Source organism: Choloepus didactylus, chromosome 7 (assembly GCF_015220235.1).
Source record: "Choloepus didactylus isolate mChoDid1 chromosome 7, mChoDid1.pri, whole genome shotgun sequence".
Lineage (NCBI taxonomy): Eukaryota > Metazoa > Chordata > Mammalia > Pilosa > Megalonychidae > Choloepus > Choloepus didactylus.
The window spans coordinates 38,949,943-38,973,997 of record NC_051313.1 but is presented as its reverse complement, the minus strand read 5'-3'; the positions used below and the strand labels follow the sequence as shown (position 1 = coordinate 38,973,997).

General features: G+C 33.6%; 1 protein-coding gene across 12 annotated transcripts in view; it reads right to left on the bottom strand.

Annotated features, from left to right (window-relative positions):
* Positions 1 to 24,055, bottom strand: part of REV3L (REV3 like, DNA directed polymerase zeta catalytic subunit) — a 229,754-nt gene that overhangs the window by 40,639 nt on the left and 165,060 nt on the right. For all 12 annotated transcript variants that reach the window (XM_037843747.1, XM_037843748.1, XM_037843746.1 and 9 more), the window contains 7 exons: positions 22,923 to 23,833; positions 21,218 to 21,300; positions 19,757 to 19,882; positions 14,580 to 14,772; positions 13,329 to 13,440; positions 3,457 to 3,572; positions 1,106 to 1,224 (listed from right to left, as the gene is read on the bottom strand). In XM_037843747.1, the coding sequence (XP_037699675.1) occupies positions 1,106 to 1,224; positions 3,457 to 3,572; positions 13,329 to 13,440; positions 14,580 to 14,772; positions 19,757 to 19,882; positions 21,218 to 21,300; positions 22,923 to 23,833 (1,660 nt within the window). The remainder of the gene's footprint in view (positions 1 to 1,105; positions 1,225 to 3,456; positions 3,573 to 13,328; positions 13,441 to 14,579; positions 14,773 to 19,756; positions 19,883 to 21,217; positions 21,301 to 22,922; positions 23,834 to 24,055) is intronic.

Genomic DNA, 24,055 nt, shown 5'->3' with positions numbered 1-24,055 from the left:
TCATATATTGTAAATCTTCAAATTAAATGAAATGTTATCATAACTTCAGGCTCATGGTATAGGGAAGAAATAAAAAGAAAAACAGGAATATCTGAATCTTATATAAAGAATATATATCCTTATCTGATAGAATTACTATGCAACAGTGCTCAGAAGAATTGCAGAGGGTATGCCTGGAAACTCAAATGTTTTATATAAATCCAGAAGAGCTAGAAGAGCTCACAGTAAATGGTTTATCAGAAAGCCTTTTCAAACAGGGGAGCTTTCTTCAAAATACAAACATTTTAGCTGATATTATCCAAAGTTCAAAATCTGAGAATAGTCCAACTAATAGTAGGCATCTTTTTACATTTCAGTAAGAGAATCAGGTAAATATAAAGATGTAAATATTATCTAGGATACTGTGATTTTACATTTTTTGGTAAGAATTATTTCTGTAAGTGACTGCAAATTAATGAGATACTCTGTTGAAATTTACTCTACCAAAAATCCTTATCTGGGCCTCCAAAGCATCATTTGGATGCTGCTAATTGACTGTTTCCAAATACTGACTCTCCAATTAACCTTATTAATCTGGTCCAGTATTTAAAGATCCTAGTTTAAAAAGTTTCTTCCTATGTCAAGACTAAATTTTTCTTGTTATAACAAATCAACAAGGCCAAGCAGAATTCACCTGGCCTTAAGTGCAAAAATGATGAAATTAAATAACGTTCAACACATAATACTGCATGGTAGTACAGACTTCTCTGTTCTTGTTATCTTAGACACAAATAAAGTAAAAGCATTCAAAAATTAATAACATTAAGGTCAAATACTTTTGTAGTTTGGTATTTTAGAAAGTATTTTTAAAATTCAGATTTATTGAGTTATATTCACATATCATACAATCATCCACAGTGTAAAATCAATTGTTTGCAGTACCAGCATAGGATTGTGCATTCATCACCACAATCAATTAGTATGCATTTTGAACTCTACTTAAATATAGGAAAAATAATTCACAAAAAAGCATAAAAGTTGCATGGTTAGCTGTACTAACTCTATACTGATTATAATCATTATTTTTATTAAATCTTATTTCCAAACAAATTTTAAAGCACTTTACCTCACTTCTCATGATTCTCCAAAGATTTAGTGTAATTCGGCCAACGATATTTATCTCGCTCATTGTATCTGATCCATAGTAATCTCTTTCTGCTGCAAATCTGTTCTCAATTTTGTCATCTACAGAAATGAGTACACATTGCATCAGGGCTAATAGAAAATAATTTTTTAAACTAATTTAGCCAAAGAAAATGAGAATGAAAATTAAAGATGAAAGGTAATTTACAATCCATTTTATATTAGAATTAAGAGATTTTGATAATAAAACAAATTTTCTTCTTTAAGTTATGAAAGCAGTTTGTAAAATAAATACACCTGAAAATTATACACATTCTAAATAATAACTCCTTTTTAAATTTGGTAATTTCTGGTGCTATTTTTATTAACACCTAAGGTAATAGCATTTCTTTGGTTTTAGCATGAAAAATGCTCATTGTTAAATTAGTAATTTCTTAGAAAAAATGGTAAAATCATTTTCTAAAAATTTGATGACATCAATTCATTAATGATGCTCATATTCAGGATAAAATTCTCTTAACTATGTATAGAACTAGATGACAATTTCCTCTTATAGCAAATATAGTTCTGGTCTAGTTTCTTAGGTGGTGATGATTTTACCTGGAATAGAAGTTAAAATTGTTTCTCCTATAAAACACTAAGTGTATATGAATGTTGTTGATTAGAAGCTCTTAAATAATAAAAATATTTACCATATACTCAATGTCTATTATGTTCTATGAAGTTTACTAACATTATCTCTTTTATTTTAATACAACCATTTTATGATGTTAGTATAATTTTCATTTTGCACTGTAGAAAATTCTACTCAGAAATGTTATATCTTGCCTACGTCATATAGCAACATATTCTAAACCAGGATTAACTGACTCCATAGACCATAGGCACTCACCCTTACACACAGCTTCCTTTCTTTATTTTAAAAACATGTTAAAATTTTTTCATTTAACATACATTTATATAATGTTTACTGTGCTTTCAGACACTATTTTAAGTACTTACTTTACAATCACCCTAGCTGATAAGTTCTATTATTATCCCCATTTTACAGATAAACTGAGGCATGGATAGGTTAAGTAACTTGCATGACATCACATAGCTAGTGAGCTGCATAGTCAGGATTTGAATTCAGGCAGTCTTTCTCTGGAATCGGTGCTCTTTACCTCTACACTAAGCTGCCTCCCTAACCATGCCTCCTTAACCATGCTGCCTCAGAAAAGTGATTTCAGCAGTGACTTTGAAAGGACATGAGCTTTCATTCACTATTCTGATCTGAAGTCATATGCCTTGTTGATGACCAACCTTGGTGCACCTGGATACTAGTGCTGCTGCTCTTTAAGATTCAGAAATCAGATGTTGAAAAAATTACTATATGCCATAATTCCTATCACTTGATGGACATAGAAGCTACAAAAATTCAGGAATTGAGAACTCAAAGTATCTCTCCCTTTTCATTCCAAGCTTTAGCAAAGCTCAAAATATTTACTGTCCTTGAATTATCAGGTTTCAACCATTCTTTTTAAATTTACCAACACGCAAGACATTTATTGACATCATAAACTCTCCCAGGAGATGTCTTGATTAGTTGTATCAAATTTGGTGGTTTAGCCTCCCAAAGCACATGCTTCTTTGATTTAGTGAAGCTTGTGGGGAGCTTTTGAAACAAATTTATTAAGAATTCCATAAAGAAAACATAATTTTAAAAAGTATTGTATAAACTAAGTAATTTTGGTAGGAGTATTCCCCTCTCTTTAATCATAATCAGATTTTTGGGGAATAGCCTTCAAAATTCATGCAACTGTTTAGCCTGATAACAAAATAAAATTAATGATTAATGAGTGTTTCTTTACCCATTCCACCCTTCCTCACCTACCAAATGGCTAAAACATAGAACTAGACAAATAAAATAAAATTATGACATAACAACAGAAAGAAATATGCCGTTTCATAAAGATCATGAAAACTATCTCAATACATAAAAAATAAATATATAGCTTAAGATGCTGAATGAAGGAAGCATAATAAAAATGTAATATATAGTACAAAAAGTTATATATAAAATACACACACACACACACACACATATATATATATATATATATATGAAAAATGGGTGAAAAGAAAAAAACACAGTAACACTATTATAGCAGTGAAATTGGGAATTTTTTTTCTTTTACTTTTCTTGATTTTTTAATTTTTCTATAATGGAGTTATGGTATATCTAGAACTTACAAGATTTAGTATTTAAAACTGGGCTAAAACAATAGTACTTTTTACCTTATCTTTATTTACTTTGCAATTTGCTCTATAGTTGAACTGTAAACACTATATTACCTGGCACCCGTGAGATCATCTGACACAAGTCAACACTTAAGGCAGCAGCCCTTTGTAAAAGGTAACCCCAGGAATGCATCTGAATCTCATATCCTAGCAGAATATCAGGATCATACCTGAAGAAGGAATGAAAAAAATTAAACAAGGACCACACATTTGAACCTTTAATCAGAAGAATTGTTTCTTCATGAGTTAAAGTACAAAAATTAAAATGTATATTCCATAATGGTTCTCAGGTGAGGGAGCATGATACAGTGTTAAGAGCAATAAGGAAGGAGTGGGGCGGCTAGAGTACTTGATTTAAAGCCACTTTCATAAGGAAGCAAAGTTTTTGCTTAGATTATGTATTCATCTGATATGACTTTGGGAAAGGCTGCTTGAAATCAGGGTGTGGTTAGGCCACCCTAGGGTGTGGTAATGCCACCAAGGTATGAGTGAGGGCACAACAAAGAGAGTAAGGTGAGGGCAGGAGCACGGTGAAGTGTGAGGCAATGCATGGGTCATCTATTTTGAAAGGATCCCCCAGGTCATTCTGTTGCCACTTCTCTGCCCCTCTCATGTATCTTGCCCTTAAATAGTTTTAGTGCTAAGAAAGAAAACAAAAACACCTTCCTTTTCCTCACTTAATTTTATTAATAACTTGGTCCTCACATGAAGAAAGCCAAAGTAATGCCAAATTTGCCCTCTAAATTTAAGAGGAAGGAGACTTAGTTTAAGGGAAGAATGAAATATTAGCAGAGGTGAGATTAGTGGGAGAAGAGTGTGCTAACTGGGGTCACATAGTTGCACTAAGAGAACTGACAACCTGTATCCAACTCAGAAGAGGTCTCTGTATCTCCTCAGAATTTCAAGTCAAGGTAAACTGGCCACAACATACTTGGCTCCAGCTACTCTTAGTATTCAGCAGTCAGCTGTATGGATTTTTTTGTGTGTGCACGGAAACCCTTTGAATCACAGATCCTTGGCAATCCTTAGACCCACTTAAAGTTTTGTGCCAGTTTCTTAAACTTAGCCATGACATACTTAGTTATACAGGGAGATGTACTTGGCATATAGAAAGTATAATTCCCTACATAACATTAGTTTTAATGGAAGAGTTGATGAAGTCAGATTCACTAAAAATGTAGTAAGGTGCTAGATGTTGTACTGAACTTGCTTTTTAAGAATTAATCTACCTTTTTAGCCTCTGATCTCTGAGAATAAGCATTTGCCTCATTGTTGCACACTTTCCCATTCTTTTGCTTACCACAATCCTGCTCTTTGTTCCAGAATTACCAGCCACATGGCACTTTCTATTAAGAAAACTTTTTTTATGAGTTGGTGAAAAGGTCAATTTGGCTTTTTAATTAATCAATAAACATGAAATTAAGCAGTCTTCTCATAAATTTCAACCCTATTTGAATATAGAAAAACACATGGATAATATGTATGCTATCTTTCAAAAAGAATAGAATTCAATTTTTTTTCCTAACAAATTTGAGGGGACTGGATTTACATAAGCTAAATTACTGTATCATTTACTTAAGTTACATTTTTCTTATAATAAATTTTATTTGAGGGGAACCTATAAAACATACTGCTTTATTCAGTGTCACAGACCCAGGGACTTCCCTCATTTCCTTGGTAAAGGATGTGAAGAAGGTATGAGGAGAGTCAAGTTCCTCTTTTTTTTTTCTTTTAATCATAAAAACTTTACATGTGGTTGTAATTCTTGAAAACATGACTGAATATTGATAAAACAATGTAGGTGAGCTGTATTTATGAAGCATAATACTCAGTGAATTATTTAAGGAAGGTTGACCACTCACAGTTAGTGTTCTTTTTCTAGGTGTGATGCTGATACTGTGGTTAGGTTAAAAAAGAGGCCTTATCTTTTAGAGACACATACTACGGAGTATTTATAGATCAACCTGGGATATGTTAAATAATCTAGTGGGAGGGGGCATGGATGAAATAAAGTTGGCCATGTGTAGATAACTGTAGATATTGGATGATGGGTACATGGGGATTCTTTGTATCATTCTTTTTATTTTTTAATGTATTTGAAAAGTTTCATAATGTAACATTAAAAAAGGGGGCTTTATATACATTATCTTGTTTAATACTCACAGGCCTCTGAGATGGTAACTATAGTTACTCAGGATAAACAGCTGTCCATTTATTTCCCTGTGTTTTAGAAGACTCACCCTGACCTGCATTTTATTTTTTTTTAATTTTATTTTGAAATAAATTCAAAGTTATAGGAACAGTTGTGAAAACAATACAAACCCCATACACAGAACTCCAGCATTCCCTGACCCCCCTCCCCTGATACCCTGATCCACTAACTTTAACATGTTGTCACACTGCTCTTTCTTTCCCTCCCTCCCTCTCTCCCTATCTTCCATCATCTATTGCTCTGTCTTCTGAACATATTAGAGCTAGCTGCACACATCCTTGAACAAACACTATAATTCACATATACACTTTCCATGAACAACATTCTTTTATGCAATCCCATTAAGTGCAGCTAAGAAGTACAAGAGATGCAACAATGATACAAAGCTTACATTCTATATTTCCTTTTCCTTATGTCTCAACTATGTCCCTTTGAGCCTCCTGTCCTCCATCCTCAGATCCCATCCAGGGTTATCCTTGGCATTCAACTGTCATCTATTTAGACTGTCTTTTTTTTTTTTTCCCCTAATTGTGGAAACATATATGCAGCCTAAATGTTCCCATTCCACCCCCTCCCTAGCCTTCCATTAGTGGGATTAATCACATTTAGAATGTTATAATGCTATCACCTTCCCACCATCCATTACTAGAAATTTCCCTTCACCTCAAACAGCAACCCTACACTAATTTCTTAACTCCCCATTGCCCCTTCCCCCATTTCTCTTAACCCATACTCTACTTTTCATCTCTATGGTCATATTCTCTGATAATTTGTGTTTACCGTGGGGCTTAAAATTAAACTTTTAAATCCATAACAATCTTGTTTTTCTTTGATACCAACTTAATTTCAATAGGACACATAAACTATGTACCTATACTCTGCCATTTCCCCACCTTTATATAGTTCTTGTCAAAAATTACACATTTTACATTGAGTTCAAAACCACCAATTTGTCATTAGAGTTTGTGTATTTTATATCATGTAGGAAGTAAATAGTGGAGTTACAATTCAAAAATTATTGATTTCTATTTGTATTCCATTGTGGTCAGAGAATGTGCTTTGAATATGTTCAATTGTTTTTTTGTTTGTTTGTTTGTTTTTGTTTTTATTTATTGAGGCTTGTTTTATGTCCCAGCATATGTCCATTCTGTAGAAAGATCCGTGATCCCTAGAGAAAAATGAGTGTCCTGGTGATTTGGGATGTAAGGTTCTATAAATGTACGTTAAAATTCTCTATATCTCTTTCTCCTTTCTTTGTTTCTCTGTCGGTAGGGCTCCCTTTAGTATCTGAAGTAGGGCAGGTCTTTTATTGGCAAACTCTCTCAGCATTTGTCTGTCTGTGAAAAATTTAAGCTCTCCCTCAAATTTGAAGGAGAGTTTAGCTGTATAAAGTATTCTTGGTTGGAAATTTTTCTCTTTCAGAGTTTTAAATATGTCATGCCACTCACCTCCATGGTGACCGCTGAGTAGACACAACTTAGTCTTATGTTGTTTCCTTTGTATGTGGTGAATTGCTTTTCTCTTGCTGCTTTCAGAACTTGCTCCTTCTCTTCAGTATTTGACAGTCTGATCAGAATATGTCTTGAAGTGGGTTTACTTGGATATTTGGAGTTTGCTGGGCATTTATGCTTTGTGTATTTATATTGTGTAAAAGGTTTGGGAAGTTTTCCCCAACAATTTCTTTGAATACGCTTTCTAGACCTTTACCCTTCTTTTCCCCTTCTGGGACACCAATGAGTCTTAAGTTTGGAAGTTTTATTTTATCTATCGTATCCCTGAGATCCTTTTCGATTTTTTTGATTTTTTTCTCCATTCTTTCTTTTGTTCTTTCATTTTCTGTTCTGTGGGCCTCTAGGACACTGAGTCGTTGTTCAACTTCCTCTAATCTTGCATTATGAGTATCCAGTCCTTTTAATTTGGCCAACAATTTCTTTTATTTCCATAAGATCTTCTATTTTTTTATTTACTCTTGCAATGTCTTCTTTATGTCCCTTTTATCCTGTTCCATGGTCTTCTTCATGTCTTTTATATCCTGTGCCATGTTTTCATTCCTCGATTGTAATTGTTTGATTAATTATGCCAAGTATTGTGTCTCTTCTGATATTTTGATTTGGGTGGTTTGGGATTGGGTTCTCCATATCGTCTGGTTTTATCATATGCATTAAGATTTTCTGTTGTTTTTGGCCTCTTGGCATTTGCTTTGCTTAGTAGGGTTCTTTCAAGTTGTAAAAAAACTACCAATCTAATTTTTCAGAAATACAAGTTGGTGGCATACACTTTCTCCAACTAACCAGCAGATGGCGCCTGCGAGTCACCTATACCCCTCAAGTCAGTTCTCCCCAACTCTGTCTCTGTGGTGTGTGCGGAAATGATTTTTGTGGGGTTCAGTTGGTGAACTCAGTTTGGGTTTCTTGTTGGAGCTGTCCGCCCTGAATGTGGGGCATGTGTCTGGGTGGTCAGGGAGGCAGGGCAGCTTTAATATTCAAACCTCCCAGGTGTTCCTGGAGATTCAAGGCTTTTCCAAGAGTCTAAGCCTTCATTTCAGTTTTGCCCCAGATTTTCTCTGTCGCTGACCCACAAACCACCAACATTGACGTAGTGTCCCTGGGTTTTCCGAGTGGGCCCCCCTTCTCAGCTGTGATCTTCCAGGACCTCTTCTGAGGGAAGGCTGTGCTATGTCACTAGTGTGCATCGTTCCTCAAGGGAAGCCCCGGGCCGCCAGGCCGTGCAGGGGCGCTCTCAGCCTGATGCAAAGATTAGCCTATAATTCTTGACTGGTGTAAGTTCTGAATGAAAGGCAGGTAGTAGAGCTGGGCCCCACCCCTTTCCTCTTAGAGAAGATAGATGCCTTAGGAGGAGATCATTAGCATCTCAATGGTCTCTCTCTGCCTGTGCCACACCCCCGTCTGGGTCACAGAATTGGGAACTGAAAATGGCTGGGGCTTCTTCCACTGAGTCGAAAAAGGAACAGAGCTAGTCCGAGGCGACCCTCCAGCTCTCCAAGATCAGTCGTCACCCAAAGCCTCTGTCTACTTGTTGGGGATTCGTACCTCATAGTGAGCAGTTCACACTCACTAATTAAAACCCCAGTTGGAGCTCAGCTGAGCTATATTCGCTTGCTGGGAGAAAGCTTCTCTCTGGCACCACGAGACTTTGTAGCTCGGACTGTGGGGGAGGGGTCTCCCGATTTGGATCCGCAGTTTTTACTTACAGATTTTATGCTGTGATCTTGGGCATTCCTCCTGATTCAGGTTAGTGTATGATGAGTGGACGGTCACGTCTGTCCCTCTGCAGTTATTCCGGATTATTTATTAGTTGTTTCTGTTTTTTTTCAGTTGTTCCAGGGGGACTACTTAGCTTCCACTCCTCTCTATGCTGCCATCTTAGATCTTCCCTTGTTTGTTCTTAAATTACTTTTTAAAAGGGAATGGCTAAGTTAATTCATCTTGTTAATGCAAAATGCAAGGGCTTTTCTTGTCCTTCAGTTTTACCATCACTGGCGGCGGCGGCAGCTCTGCTTCCTTGCCCAGTGCCGGCGCCTGCATTTTAGAATATAAGATCCAAAGGAAGCAAATTTTTATAACTTACTGAACTTGATTATAAATCAAGACTCAAAACCCCATGATTAGCAGACCCAGGTCCACTGATTTTCTGTAGGAACATCATTTATGTAACCTAGCTTTTAAATCTTGACAATAGCACACCTGAGTTTTTTAATATAGATTGAATGACAATTCCTTCACTATATGGCTTATCCCTGCTTTTTACTATCTGTAGTATCTGAATGCCTCATATTGTATTTATACTCTGGAATACTAGACTACTTAGGAGTTTCCAAATTGGTCCCACTGTTTTAGATCTCTAAGCTTCAGATGGAAGAATCCCTCCCACACCAGCCAAGCCTTAAATACTTGATCAACTAATCATTTTTATATCCCAAATCAGGCTTTGTTTCTCTCACTGCAATGTCAGCTCCTTAAGGGTAGGGATAATGTCTTATTCATCTTTATATTTCAGTATCCAAAACAGTACTGGGCATGTAATGGAGGCCTGAACATGTAGTTGGCATGAACTGTAACCTTTCAAACAGAGATAGTTATTATTTAGAAGAATAACCTACCTGTTGGCCAAAAATAAAGTTGTAAGATATACTCTAACAAAGCCATATAGCATTACTCTATGAGGCTGAAGTTAACCAGAAATTGTGGAACTGGGTGACAGGTAAGAAGTGGAGCCCAGTTAGCATTAAGGGAAAGTCCTCTCATTTTCTTTAACTCATTTATAAACCTGTATGATCTTCTTTGAAACGCAGACTACATAACAGTAGCGTTGCTCTCAAATACTTCAGACCCCTCATCTGAAAATGCTTTTGCAGTGCTCAACAGGGTTCAGAGCAATTTGACATCTAATTCTGAGGTATCAGTTAGGTATTGTAAATTATTTCTTCGTTTTATCACTAACTGTTAAGTTCTCTTTCACTGTTAAAATTCTATGAACCAAGAATGTTATACTGAGTTTACTCAGTCAGGAATATCTATTCAAATCAAACCAAAAGATTTTTTAATTGGTTTTTGTAAATAACAAATAAAATCTGTATGTGACTTTTTGGAAAGCTCCCTATATGGAAAAAATGAAATTTCTATAATCAATATGAGGGAGAACTTTCACAGTTTATTAATAAGCTGAGAGAGGAATGAGTGCAGGAAGTAGTACAGAAATCACAAAAATGCCTGTTAAAAAAGCTTAATGGTTTACTAAATACAATTAGAAAGTTCTAGGCCCTTAAAAATAAAAACATAGAAATTGTTTATGAAATTATCTGTAAATTACAAGGAAAATATCAGACAGTTATAATTTTCTTTTTCTTTTTTTTCTTGCTTAAGGTAGGAGAGTTTTTCTTGACACAGGAAATGTGGAATGAGGAAAGAACAATGAAAAGTAGCTTAGTAATAGACTTCACTTTCCTCTTTGTCCATTATCTTTGCAGAGATTATTATCATTGCAAAGAAGGCACCTAAAATCAGTAAAAAAAAAAAAAAAAAAAAAAAAAGATAAACTTTTCACTAGACAATCTGTGAAAAGTTTGCAACCATTGAAAAACTCTAGACTATTCATTTCCGAATCCAGGCTCTGCCACTGAAGTAGCGCTAGATGGTTTGTTTGATTTGGCTATATCCGACAAATAAAACTTGCTATTACTTGCTTTTACCCTCTAGTTCTACCTTTTTTTCTTCTATTAGATATGGATTTAACTAATGGAAATTAAGAACAAGGTTGGGGTGATGAGATTGATGGCAATGAGAAAACAAAACTGTGGAGAAAAAGAAAGCAGCAGAAACAAGAAAATGGTTTTATTTGCTTGAGCAGAAAAAAAGCTGCTTCACAGTTAGTAATTTGAATAACCCACTAACATGGTACAGATGAGAGATGAGAGGCCCTATCTAGGTCAGTGTCAAGGAGCATAGAGGGGAAAGAATGATCTTGAAAAATAATTCTTGAGGTTAAACACTTTTTTTTTTTTTTTTAGGATTTTTAAAAAATTTTATTTTGAAATAAATTCAAACTTACAGGAACAGTTGCAAAAACAATACAAACCCCATACACAGAACTTCAGCATACCCCGACCCCCCTCCCTCGATCCACCAACTTGGTTAAATAATTCTTGAGGTTAAGGGCAGTATGTAATTAACAGATATAGGAAGAGGAAAAAAGAGGAATTGACGCTTAAGGAGATTGGGCAAAAAATAAAATCATTAACAGTCCAAGGAGCTATAGAATAGTGATTGTGGCAAGAAAGAAAATGGATTCGGGTTTACTTTTAAAAATATCACTTTATACTACTTTTTTTTGTGTTTGCCACCTGAGGAGGCAAATATTCAGAATGGAAAAATAAAGACAATAAAGCTTTTTGAGATTGTGCATCCAAATTTTAAACATCTTTATAGTTAGCACTTAGGAGTTAACATACACTTAAGTATTGACTATGTACCAGGAACCAGGCTAAAAGTTTTATGTCCAGTATCTCATTTAATACTCATGTCTACTACCCATTTTACAGATGAGAAAAATAAAGCTTAGAGAGACAAGTAACTTGCTCAAGACTAAAATACAGGGCTGGCTGACTCCAGAGCCTCTGCTCTTAACACTGTTAACAAAATAGGCACTCAAAAAATGGGTTGAAAGAATGAAATATTCTTTTTAGGTGCTATGTGGACTGATATATATGAAGGCTATTACAAAGTTGAAATTTTGATATTAAACATTTTTTTCTTTTGTAACAATTAAGGTCTTTTACAGTAAGAACCAAAAGTTAGTTCTATTCTGTTTACCACATTTTTCTTAATAACTAGAGTAATTTGTGTTATGGACATTTAAGAAAGTTACTAAACTTATAAATGATTGACAAAATTCTTATGTTGTCAGGTAATCGTGTTGTTTGGAAAATGCCTTAAACAAGGAGAAGATAAGCATAAAGGGACATTATTGAACATGTGCTGGCACACAAAATAGTATTGATTGAAACTCTTATAGGTTCCTTGGGCTTAGTCCTTGGGTTCAGTTGCTTGCAGAAATAAAAATATGGGCTCTGAAAGCATTTGACATGTTGATGACAACCTCTGTGAGAGGATAAAAGGTAGGACTGCCAATGGCAAGAATCAAATGGGTGGGACTCACTCCAGTTACCAATGCTATAAATTGTAAAAAAAAAAATTCCTCTTTTTCTCCCTCCCTAGAGTGGAGGGCAGCAGTGCATCATTTTTGATGCTGTCATTTAAGTTAATTTTGTCTTGCAGAAAGCACATTTCCTGATTCTCCAATTTTCAATATGGTTTATGTTAATCTATCTGAGACTCAATCAGATGTCGAGTCTATAGAATATAATTTTGTTCTTTAGTGCAGAATGTCACCTCAATTTACAGGAAAGGATTCAACAATATAAGCAGAACCCAAAGGCCTGAGTTTAACAACATGCTCAAAGACAGCCTTTGTATGATAACATAATCCAAAGAGTATTTTCTAGACCACTTCAGGTATTTAAAAACCTAAACCTAGCAATGGGCAGAAAACAAATTCCTAGGTAAGTGAAGCATTTAATAAGAAAGCCCATGGTTACCAAGAGTTACACTCTCAAGGATATGTTAGAGATCTGTTTAATTATTTTACTTTTAAATCAAAATATTTTTGTCTAAAATCCTTTTCATAAACTTTGACAAGATTCTACTATTAATCAAGACCAATTATCAAATGATCAAAAGAGATGTACCAGACAGTCCTAAATTTATGAAAAGATTGTGTTCCAAAGTTTTTTGGAAAAAAAAAAAAAAAAAAAAAAAAGGCTTGCAACTCAGAAAACATTTTCTTAAAGAAAAAAAAAAAAGAATAGTATTAAAATAGTGGCTGGCTCCCAATGTCAGAGTCTGTTTAATGAGTAATTCAATTCAACTTTAGTATGGTTCCTTACTATTTCACTGGCCCCTCAACTTTAAGAAGAGAATGTCTTTTTTCCTATCTCTAATATGGCTGGAAATGGTGGTGGTGGGAACAAGGGGCAGGGATGTATAAAATCTTCTTTCCAGGGATAACTCACTATTTTCAAGGGCCAGAGGAAAGGATTCTCTTCCTCATTCCCACCTCTACCTATATTACAGCAATACCATTCATTAAAGGACTCTCTGAACAAAAACTGGAAAAATCAGAAAATACAAAACAATACCTCTTTATTATATCTGCAATTTCTTTAAAAAGTGCCTTCTCATCAGCAGCATAGGTAACTTCTAGTCCTGTAATTCCAGATCTAATAAGTAATGGCGCCTGACAGCTGACACCTAAGAAATAAAAATATTCATAGAGTTGTGTAAGTAATAATATCCCTTACTTTTATGTGACATTACATTACAGCAATATTTCAAATTAAGAGAGCACTCTCCAAAGTAAAAATATAATTAACCCAATTGCTTGAAAATTTTCTTAAAGGTTTCTAGTTTAATATGCAACTGAAAGTTCACATTTCATGGTTTCAATTATTTTCCTAAAAAAGCCTACATTCATGAAATTCCCCAAATAACATACTACCCATAAGGAACTTTTATTATTTGTTCCTGTCTTTACTATTCCTAATAGAAGAGCTTTAATTTGTAAAGAAAATTTTAATCAGTGATATGCTGGAAAATGTTTAACAATCAGCTCTCTAGGGGTTAAAAAAAAAAAAAAGCCCTGATGTGTAGCATTTGCCTATTTCCATGACGTAAAGACTTCCAACCCTCTAACCCTGGCTGATTTCAGATGGATTATGAACTGGCACAAATTAGCTCAAGTGTGCCACTGGTTAAACTGCAAATCCCTCTATGGTTTTGTTCTATGCCAAGACTACCTCCTTAGTTGAGTGAATTCATTTGTAGTGGTTACCATTTAAAATTGCAGAGGGACAACTGATATTTTATAAAATGCCTTATATGGTATACTATATGAAGAACCTCTCACCCAAAAATATACGTATCTAGAAAAAGATATAAACAAAGTTAGAATATATTTTAAAAGTCTCTGTATAAGCCACTAACTTACACACAGTAGTAACTTAACTTCCTAAAGCAAAAAGAAATCCTATATTAGCAACAAAATATCAGCACATGAATACTTGAGGAAGACTGTCCTCCCAACCTCGAGATGTCATTTGGATTCAGTATTGACAATTAATATTTTATAAAATAATATTTATAAGAAATTAGATATGCTAATTAGAAACTTTAAGATCCTATATTGTTTTGCTTCTGACTTTTGATAATAATTCAAGTAAGAATAATGAATACAGGACAAAGGTACATGTGACACTTCCTAGCCCCACCACAGCAAACATTTTAGAAAGGAGTTTTCTGCTTACTTGGTTTAAATCGCCAGCACAGAGATTCCCCTATTAAAAGGTTCATCTTAGGGTGGGGAAGTATATAATTAATATAAATGAAGATACCTTGACCAGAGACTGTCTTGTCTTTATCAATCACTATTACACCCGTGAGTTCTGTTTTCTTTGTATCTGGTAGTGGAGCATCAGATGAGATGCAGTAGAACAGAGCACAAATTGGGTCAAATTCAGGATCTGGTTCTAAGTCTCGTCTAGTTCGAGCATGTAACTCCACACTGATTAGGGTAAGATTTTGTACCTGTAAAAGGAAATAGAAATTACGCCTTTTTTTTTTTTTTTTTTGAGACATGCTGAAAGAAGTATTTTTCACTAAGACTCTAAAGAAATGTGTGTAAAATTACAGGAAAAAAACAAAAACAAACAAACAAAAAATGATGAAGGACATTGTCACAATTTAATATTCCATAGAGTAAAACTAAAGATTTTTATTTCCAAGATTGGAGTAAATCAATCCAAGTGTTTATTTCAGAAACTATGCTTGAGAAATGACAGTACATACTTAAAACTATTTGTTTAAGACACATACAGTGTCATTCAATTCCTGTTTGAGAAAGTGAATGACTATGACTAGTGATTGCACATTCGAACTAAAGTTTGTTACTTTTTACTCTTTACCCAGTTAACTAAGCTACATAATCGTATCTGTAGCCTAAACTAAAAAGAGATGTTTTTTAGTTTAGAGCTCCCACTATCAACTCTCTACTACTTGAGGGCTACTTAAATTCAGACTTTTGCATGTATAGGCAGATTTTCAATTATAGTTGTTCCTAATACAATCGTAAGAACTCTTCTGGTATCAAGTAGAGCCAGATTTTTGCACAGGCACATTTTCTCTTTGACAAAATTTAATATTTTGCTTTTCACACTTATTAACCTATGTTAATAACAACTCTCCACAACTGTAATCCTTTAGTCTTCCTTCTAAAATCAAGATAGAATTAGTAGAAACTCTGAATAAGACAAACAAAATATAGGTTGGGCCACAAAGGCTAATTTAGCTCATGATTATAACTGGAATAAAAGATCATAATTTTATCATGTACACACACCCAGCAATGGAGAAACAGTAGACTACTGCTACAGTACAGGTAATTATTCTGATCATATAAAATTTATAAAGGATTTGTATTTTGTATTCATCTTGCATGCAAATTGTTGAAGAAATGTGAACGTACAGTTCTTACTAATAGTGGGAATATAATTTAGTACTCGCTTTGGAGGATAATTTAGAAATATCTATCAAAATTTATGTTCATATCCTTTGATCTAGCAATTCTACTTCTGAGAATTTATCCTTCACTTTCTCTCATACATGTAGCAAAAATGTACAAGGATGTTCATTCAAGATTGTAATGGCAAAAGACTGGAAAAAAAAACTAAATATTTATGAGTTGGGATTGGTTACATAAATTATGTGGCATCCATGAAGACTATATACAATGGAATAATCTGTAACCTTTAAAACTTTCAAAACAATGAGCTAAATCTGTCTATCCCAATATGGAAAGATCACCATAATATATTGATAAATGGGACCAGTGTGTGCACTATGAGTGGTGTGTGTGTGTGTGTGTGTGTGTATGTATGTATATACATATAAAATGTAAGCATATATAAAATGTAAGCACATGCACAATTTCAGCAAAGAGACATAAAAAATATCTGTTGAGGTGAGAGGCAAATTTATTTTAATTGCAAATCTTTTCACCTCTATCAAATTTTTTACCATGTGTATGTAATATTGTGTGTATTCACTATTTTGTATTTACTAAATATAATATTTAATATTGTTTGTAATATTTATTAAATACTTTTTAAAATATAAACACCATTAATTATGCATGTGTTAAGGCATAAGGAATAATAAAACAAATACCAAATCCACCACCTTCCTTAAGAAATATGTATTGCCATTTCTACTTTAAGAAATCCAAACTAATAATTTAAAAAATCAAACAAAGAAAAATGGGTAGCTAAGGGAAAGAACTTCCAATTTTAAATGTATATTCTTCATGATTGTTTTTGTTTCTTTACGATAAACATGTATTAATTTAGTAAATACAAAACTTTAAAACACAAAATCTCTCTTCCAAACCAAAAGAAAAGGGTTCACTTAGAAGATGAACATGTGGAAAGACTATAGGAAAGAATGTGAACACGACTAAAGGCAAAAAAATCTAGGAGGTTAATGGTAGTTTTTATTTACTAGGTCAGATTTCACACTCAAATTTTGCCTTTCTATTCCTTGATATAAATGCTGTACAGTTCTTAGGGGCATTTTTTTCAGCAAACAATTGCAGAGAGATTTAGCAGGGTAATGGGAAACAGGAAAACAATGCTGTGGGCACAATTTCTTTAGAGAAAGAGGAACAGAGAATAGTGCATACTTTTTTGGTTTCATTCCCTGTTTTGACCACCAGGTGGCTGAATGTGCCTTAAGATGAAGAAAGCCTGTGTGGGAAGGAAGCTATTAACAATCAGTCAGATTTCTTGACTAATTTTAACTTCAAGCGGGCTCATGATTCTGAAATGGGGTTATGTAGAATAAAATAAGAGTATATGAAGCAAACCATGTTTTTCAAATAACAAAAGAATAATCAAATATAATAAGCCTTTTTGCTATGAGGTTAAGGCTAACGTAGCTTTAATAAATATTTTTCAACAAAGTCTTTTTTTTTTTTTGGTATAGAAACATCATACTTTTAAGAATTTCTGTTGTTTCAAATATGTAACATTCATAAGTGCTCTTTTAAACTTATTTACAACCAATGTCCATGCTTTAAGTGGACCGTTTTTCTTTTTCATATTAAATTTTAGAAGTTCTTTTAAATTCAAAAGTACTAACTAGTTTTTTGGTTACATACTGTGTAAAGATATTTTGTAGTTTGTGACTTCCTGCTTAACCCTACTGCATTATTTCCTTTTTATTTTAGAGAAGTTTTTACATTTAAATGAATAAGAAAAATGGACAAACCAAATAAAGGCAGTTAGAAGGATAGGATACATACTAAGGGAAAAAAATCAATGAAATAAAGATCAAACAAAAGAGTAGAGAAAGTTACCAAAACCAAAGCTACTTCTATGTAGAACTGATAAGAAGAGAGTAGAGGCGAACAGAAAAGCGGGCATAAACATACATCTTATTAAGTTAAACATACATCTTATTAAGTTAACATACATCTTATTAAGTTAACATACATCTTATTAAGTTAATGATATATTACAAAAAACTGTACTCTAAAAATGTGGTACTATAGATAAAAAGAAAAAATTTCTGAAAAATACAGATAAAATACCAAAGTTGGTGCAAGAAGAACTGGAAATATTAAGCAGGAACAATAATCATTAAGGAAATTGAAACAATAATCAATAAACTTCTCCTACTTCAACAAATCCTGACCCAGATGGTTTTAAAGAAGAATTTAAGCAATTTTTAAGGAATAGATACATTCTCTAATATAATATTAATAAAGTAGAAAAAAGATACAGAAAGTCTCCAAATAATTTTATGAGGCTGGCAATGTCTTGATTTCAAAACCAGATAAGAACAGAGAGAGAGAGAGAGGGAGAGAGCCACCCATTTTAGTTACCTGTGAACATAAATGTAAAATCCTAAAAAGAGTATCAGTTAACTAAATATTCTGGTTTGCTGACGCTGCCTTTTTGCAAAACACCAGAAATGGATTGGCTTTTATAAAGGAGGTTCATTTGGTTACTCATTTTTCAACAAAGTATTTCTTTTAATTTTCTAATTTTAGGAGTACATCTGGTAAGATAAGTATTCCTAAATTTATCACTTAATTTATCTGGGCTTTAGGGGCTAGTACAGTGCCAAACACAAAACAGGAACAAAATGCACATTGCTGCATGAAAAAGTACACAAGTGAACAAATTAAGGCTATTAGATTTCGTTGCAATTTAATTCCAAAAAATATGATTCTCAGTTCAAATTTAGGGTAAAAAGCGAGAACAATATTTTTTATTGTTCTTATTCCATGCTTACCCAATCCTTAGAACAGTTAAGACATAAGTGACTGGAGACCCCCCACCTCAGAAAAAAAAACCATAAAAACCCAACCACAACTTACAGATGGTTACTAATTATCTGCTGTAAGGACAAAGACATAAAACAGCCATATAAAACAGCACTGACCAAAAAAATATGAGAGCCACATAAGTAATTTAAAATTTTCTGATAGCCACGTTTTAAAAAGTAAATAGGTGATATTAATTTAAAAATGTCTATTTTACCTAACAGTATTATCATTTTGACATATAATTGTTATAAAAATTGAGATATTTTAACATTCTTTTTCCTGTTATGTCTTTGATGCTTTGAAATATGTTTTACATTTACAGTACCTAAATTCAGATGCTAAATTTTCTATGGAAATAATTGATCTGTATTTAGATTTCATAAAATTTACATTTGAAAAAGTAGTTTTATAAACCTAACTTGTTCAAAACATAAAGTTTTCCAATAACTGAACTATCAGTTTTTAAATCTATATTAAAAATCAATAAAATTTAAAATTCAGTTCTTCAGTCTCATAAGCCAAAGATTAAGTTCTCAACAGCCATGTTGCTAGTGGCTACCATATTGAACAGTGCCAGTATAAACCATATACTCTGATTTCCAAGTTACTGCCAGTTAGATTTGTGTTTTGAATTGTGTTTTCTGTAATACGATAAATTTGTAGTGATCCACTCACACATTCTCTCCAGTTCACACTGTGACTAATGCACATTTTTGCAAAATACCTTCCTAGTTTTTGGCGTATGGTCTGTGGTGTGAAAGTAACTGGGTTACAGAGATTATGAGAAGGAATGAATTTATCCTCTTTAGTAGCAACCTCTAATCCACTGAGCCAAAGAAAACCAAAAAATACAAATAAATATCACATTTGGGTGAAGAGTAACAATTACAGATTTTCCAACAGTTCAAAAATCTTTTCTAGTTTTAGCTTCTATAAACTGAATTTCAGTTATAAGATTTATGAAAATTGTGAAACCACAAAGCAATATCTGCATCTGGTGGCCATTTTAAAAGTTTCTCTATCCATTTTATATAAATATATAAAATAATAAAAATAATAAGAACAAAACAGAGATGAAGATAGAATTCAATGTATTCTTCACTCATTAAAAATTTTCCATATTAATTCTATAGAATAAAACTTGAGTTAAACACTGTGTATGCGTGCTTACTGTTGCAGTTTTACCTCATGTAAAGATTTTGCCTCCTGCAAGTTTTGTACGCTGATTTTGAAACCATAAGTATTGTTTAAAGATGGTCCATCAATCTGAGAAGTTTCTTTCTTTGGGGTATTTACTGATGCAAATTGATTCTATTAAAAGAAACACACATAACCAGAAAAAGATAAATAAGCAATCATTTTCTCTTTTTTTTTAAATTACTTTTTCCCACTTACATAGTATGCTCTATGTGTTTAGTAATAAATGATAACCGAATATCATCTCTTTAAGTTAAAAAAGAAACTGTTTAACTAACATTTCCTTTCATGCTAGTAACTAAAGATATCAGAACTGGATATATGTAGAAGTATGTGATATAATCTGTAAGCAAACTATATGTTGATCTTACTTATATGTTGAGTTTACAAGCCCTAAGTACTGAAAGTAACAATCTTTTAGGGAGTTGACATTAATTTACACTATATGAACATTTATCTTCACCTTGCTTGGAAATATGACATGTAAACAATCAATGTATTTGCAACTACTTTTGCTAAGTTTGTAAAAGATTTGAAATTCTGGATTTGTATTTTATCCCATTACAACATGAAAGCTGAATTAAAAAAAAAATTTAAATAATCTTCAAGGGTTTAAAAAAAAAAAAAAAATCTTCCATTAAAAAACAGTTTTTTTTTCTGACTTTCAAATCCTTTTACCACTTTCCCCAAACTATTGATTTATGCTCATAACACACTGGTACTTGTCTTTACTATATAATATAGCTTGCAACTCAACAATATTGCTTTATAAATGAAAGTTTTTTAAAGTATTCATAATCTCAAAATAGAAATACTAAGACACATTTTTTGTAGTGAATGATATTTATGAGAAATGGCTAATACAGAATTGATTCCTATCATATTTTCCAAGGATACATGTCTAATGAATATTTTCTTTATATAGCCACATACTTCTTAAGTATTGTCATATTTTTAGTATTTGAATAAAGACATTTATGGTTTTTTAGATTCAGTAGTAAATAATGTTGCTTTCCTTTGCTATTTATTTAGTAAAATTAACTGAAAAAATCAATAATGTTATATTTGAGGAAAAAATAATAAACCAAGGAAAAGGATATATTTTTGGTGGGATCAAAAATCACTTACTTGAGCTCTGCTGTCATTGGATTGTTCTGATTTTGCCAGTAATCAGTTAATGTATTTGTATCCTCATAATCCACATTTTGGCTATCATATTCACTTTCTCAGTAATATTTGTATTTACATATAAGAATCTTTTAGATCCCAACAACAAAAAGAATCTTAAAAAAAAATTAGGCAATTTCTTGTTGTCTCAAAGATATGTAAATAGAATGATGCAAAAATATAATAAAAATTTTTTGAGACACAAAGTTATCAATTATCTAACTGAAAACTAAGAATTGAATGGATTTTCCACTGATCTCTAAATACATTTAACATAGTTACCTTTGCTTGTGTTGTTAAGAGTACTCTTCTACGAGTGTCAGCATTACTTCCTCTCTTACGACTCAATTTCTGGGTTTTTGGTTCTGTAGAAAAAAATTTAACATGTGCATCAAAATTATCTGTTTTTTTTTAAACCTTTTGGTTGTCCCAAACACTTAAGTATCATTTGTAAGTACTGTCCTGTAAATTCCCCCCAAAGACTTCACACTTTAAAAAGGAAACTAATTCAAAGCTCTGTTCCCCCCCAAAATAATATAAGAAATTTCTATTTTTAAATAAACACTTAGGTTTAAATTACTGACTTTTATGCCTTAGCCATTATTCCTTGAGAGTAATTTAATGCATTCTTCACTTATTTATCAAGTATTTGTAATGATGAGGAAAAAAGTCTCTACCTTCACGGAGTCTAGAGAATCAGACCTTCCTCAAGTACATACAGAAAACTTAAGTTACAGTTGGGGTAAGTATAACAAAGGGAATGAATATAATTGGGAATTTTATCTAGTACAGGAGATTAGGGACAGTTACCTAGAGCTGAAAAACTGAAAAAGGAGTACTAATTAACTAGAATGGGTAAGGATTTATCCTAACCACTGTGCAAAAAATTAGGAGATTGCTTAAAGTAGATAAGAAGGCTAGTGCAGAAGCCCAAGAGAGAGGAGATGACATTCTGGCCTAAGGTTCTAGTGGTAGAAGCAGAAAGAAGCCAACAGACTTGGGTTATTTAGGAGATAAAAACTTGACAAGACTTGGAAATGGACTGGAAACTGCAGGGTGGACTGTAAGGGTATTAAAAACAATTCCTATGTTTCTAACTTGTGCAACTAAATGACTAAAAGATATGTAATATTCACTGTTGCTGACATGCACTTTTCAGTAACACTCACTGAAATAAGGAAAACTGAGAAAGAGGATCAGGTGTGTTTCTATGCACAGGTGTAAACGTGTTGGGTGGCGGACATGCCATGAGATCATGAACAGATTTGATGTACCTTTGAGCATTCAAGAAGAAATGCCAAATAGGCAGAAAGGATACAAAGAGTGAAGAAGACTTAAGGCCAAGCCTTAATAAACTCCAACATTTAGATAACTGATAATAGTGGGATAAGCTTCAAAGGAAGTCAAGAAGGAGGAAAACCAAGGAGAGAAGGCATGTGATCTACAGGCCAATGGCTTGATAGGAAGACTGAAAAACATCCATTGGCTTTAGCTACAAGCAGGTTATTGGGAATATTTACCAGAGCCATACTAGTGGAATTATGGGGACACAATCCGGATTAAGCTGGGTTGAGAAATGAGAGGGAGGTAAGAAATGGAATTGCCAAATTAGAGAAATCTTGTAGGAAATTTGGTTTTGAAGGGGAGGAAACAGAGTGGAAGCTGGCAGAAAATGTGAGTTCAAAGGAGGTTTTGTTTTAGTTGGGTATGTTTAAAAGCCCATGGGAAAAATCAAGTTGAAAAGGAGAAAGTTCCTGAGAAGGCTCCTATATTTAGGATGGAAGCAGGTGTAAGTAGATTTTGCAGAAGGAAAATGAATAAATTTCCATGTGTTGACTTTCTGAGACATTATGAAATACCAACGATCTCTCATTTGCTGAGCTAAGACGTCATTAAAATAACTTCTGATTTTCATTATAGTCTAATGTTATTTACATGTCTAACTTTGAAGAACAATATGGAAACTTCCTGTTATTTGTTTACTTACCTGTTGATAAAGGGCTAAGGCCAGCTGCTTCAGGAAGCCTCTCCAGAAGTTTTCTCTGAATGATTGGTGTACTATGAAGACAAAGTGATTCATGTTTCCCAGCTCTTGCTCTAACATTAATTGGAGATATCACTAGAGGCTCCTGAGGCTCATTACAAGGACTTTTCTCTGTACCATCTTTTATTGGCTTTAAGAAGTTCTCAATAGTCAGGGAACACAGGTCCTCAACTGGTGATGAGGTTCTATCATTTCCATTTAATGCTTTGGAATCTGGGGATGTTGCTTGTTGCCAAGGGGGGATTACTGCAGAATCAGGGGAGCTATAACTGACATAATAGTCATCATCATCTTCAATTTTCTCAGGATCATTTGCAGAAGCAACTGGTGGCAATGTTTGACTTTCACTTGCAGTTCTATTGCATTCTGTGGTTGATGTTTGTAAAGCAATATGAGAATTATCAACATCTTCCTTGGTATGTGCTGTAGTGGGGACTATATGTGGAGTTGTATCCATTTTTGGAGGCACTACAGGTCTGTCATCTGGGTTAACTGAAGAGCTGAAATTCTCAGCAGATTTTATAATTCCAGTTGGCTCAGTTTTAGGCAGTTTCTTGGAACGTTCATATTCTTCTTTGGCTTGAAGCCATGTGTGAACCAGTTGTCTACTTGGGGCACATTTGCAAGGCATAATCACAATTTTTTTATCTTCAACCATTTTATGGCTATTACTTGACCCTTTACTGACAAATGAGTGGCCATTACGAAGGGGTGACCCTGGCCTTGGATTCTGAGTCATTGCTGAGAATGCTGTTTTCCACAGACGAAGTCCTTCCAAGGAAAAGTCTCCCTCAAACTCAGCCAGATCATTTGGAAGTCGAGTTTCTACCATGAGGAGCCGTCCACCCAACTCCCTATAAACAACATATTTTAGAACAACAATTTTGTCTCAAAGAGCAATTACCAAAATATTTATCTCTTTATCCTAGAGATTTTCAAGTCTTTTTTGGAGTCTTAAAAATACCCATGTTTTTCTTTCTGTCTTCCACTCCCCACCCTGCCTTCCTCTCTCCCTCCATTTTATGCAAGTACAGTATAGCTTTAGTCTCAATGTGATTTTCCTGACAGGTATATGA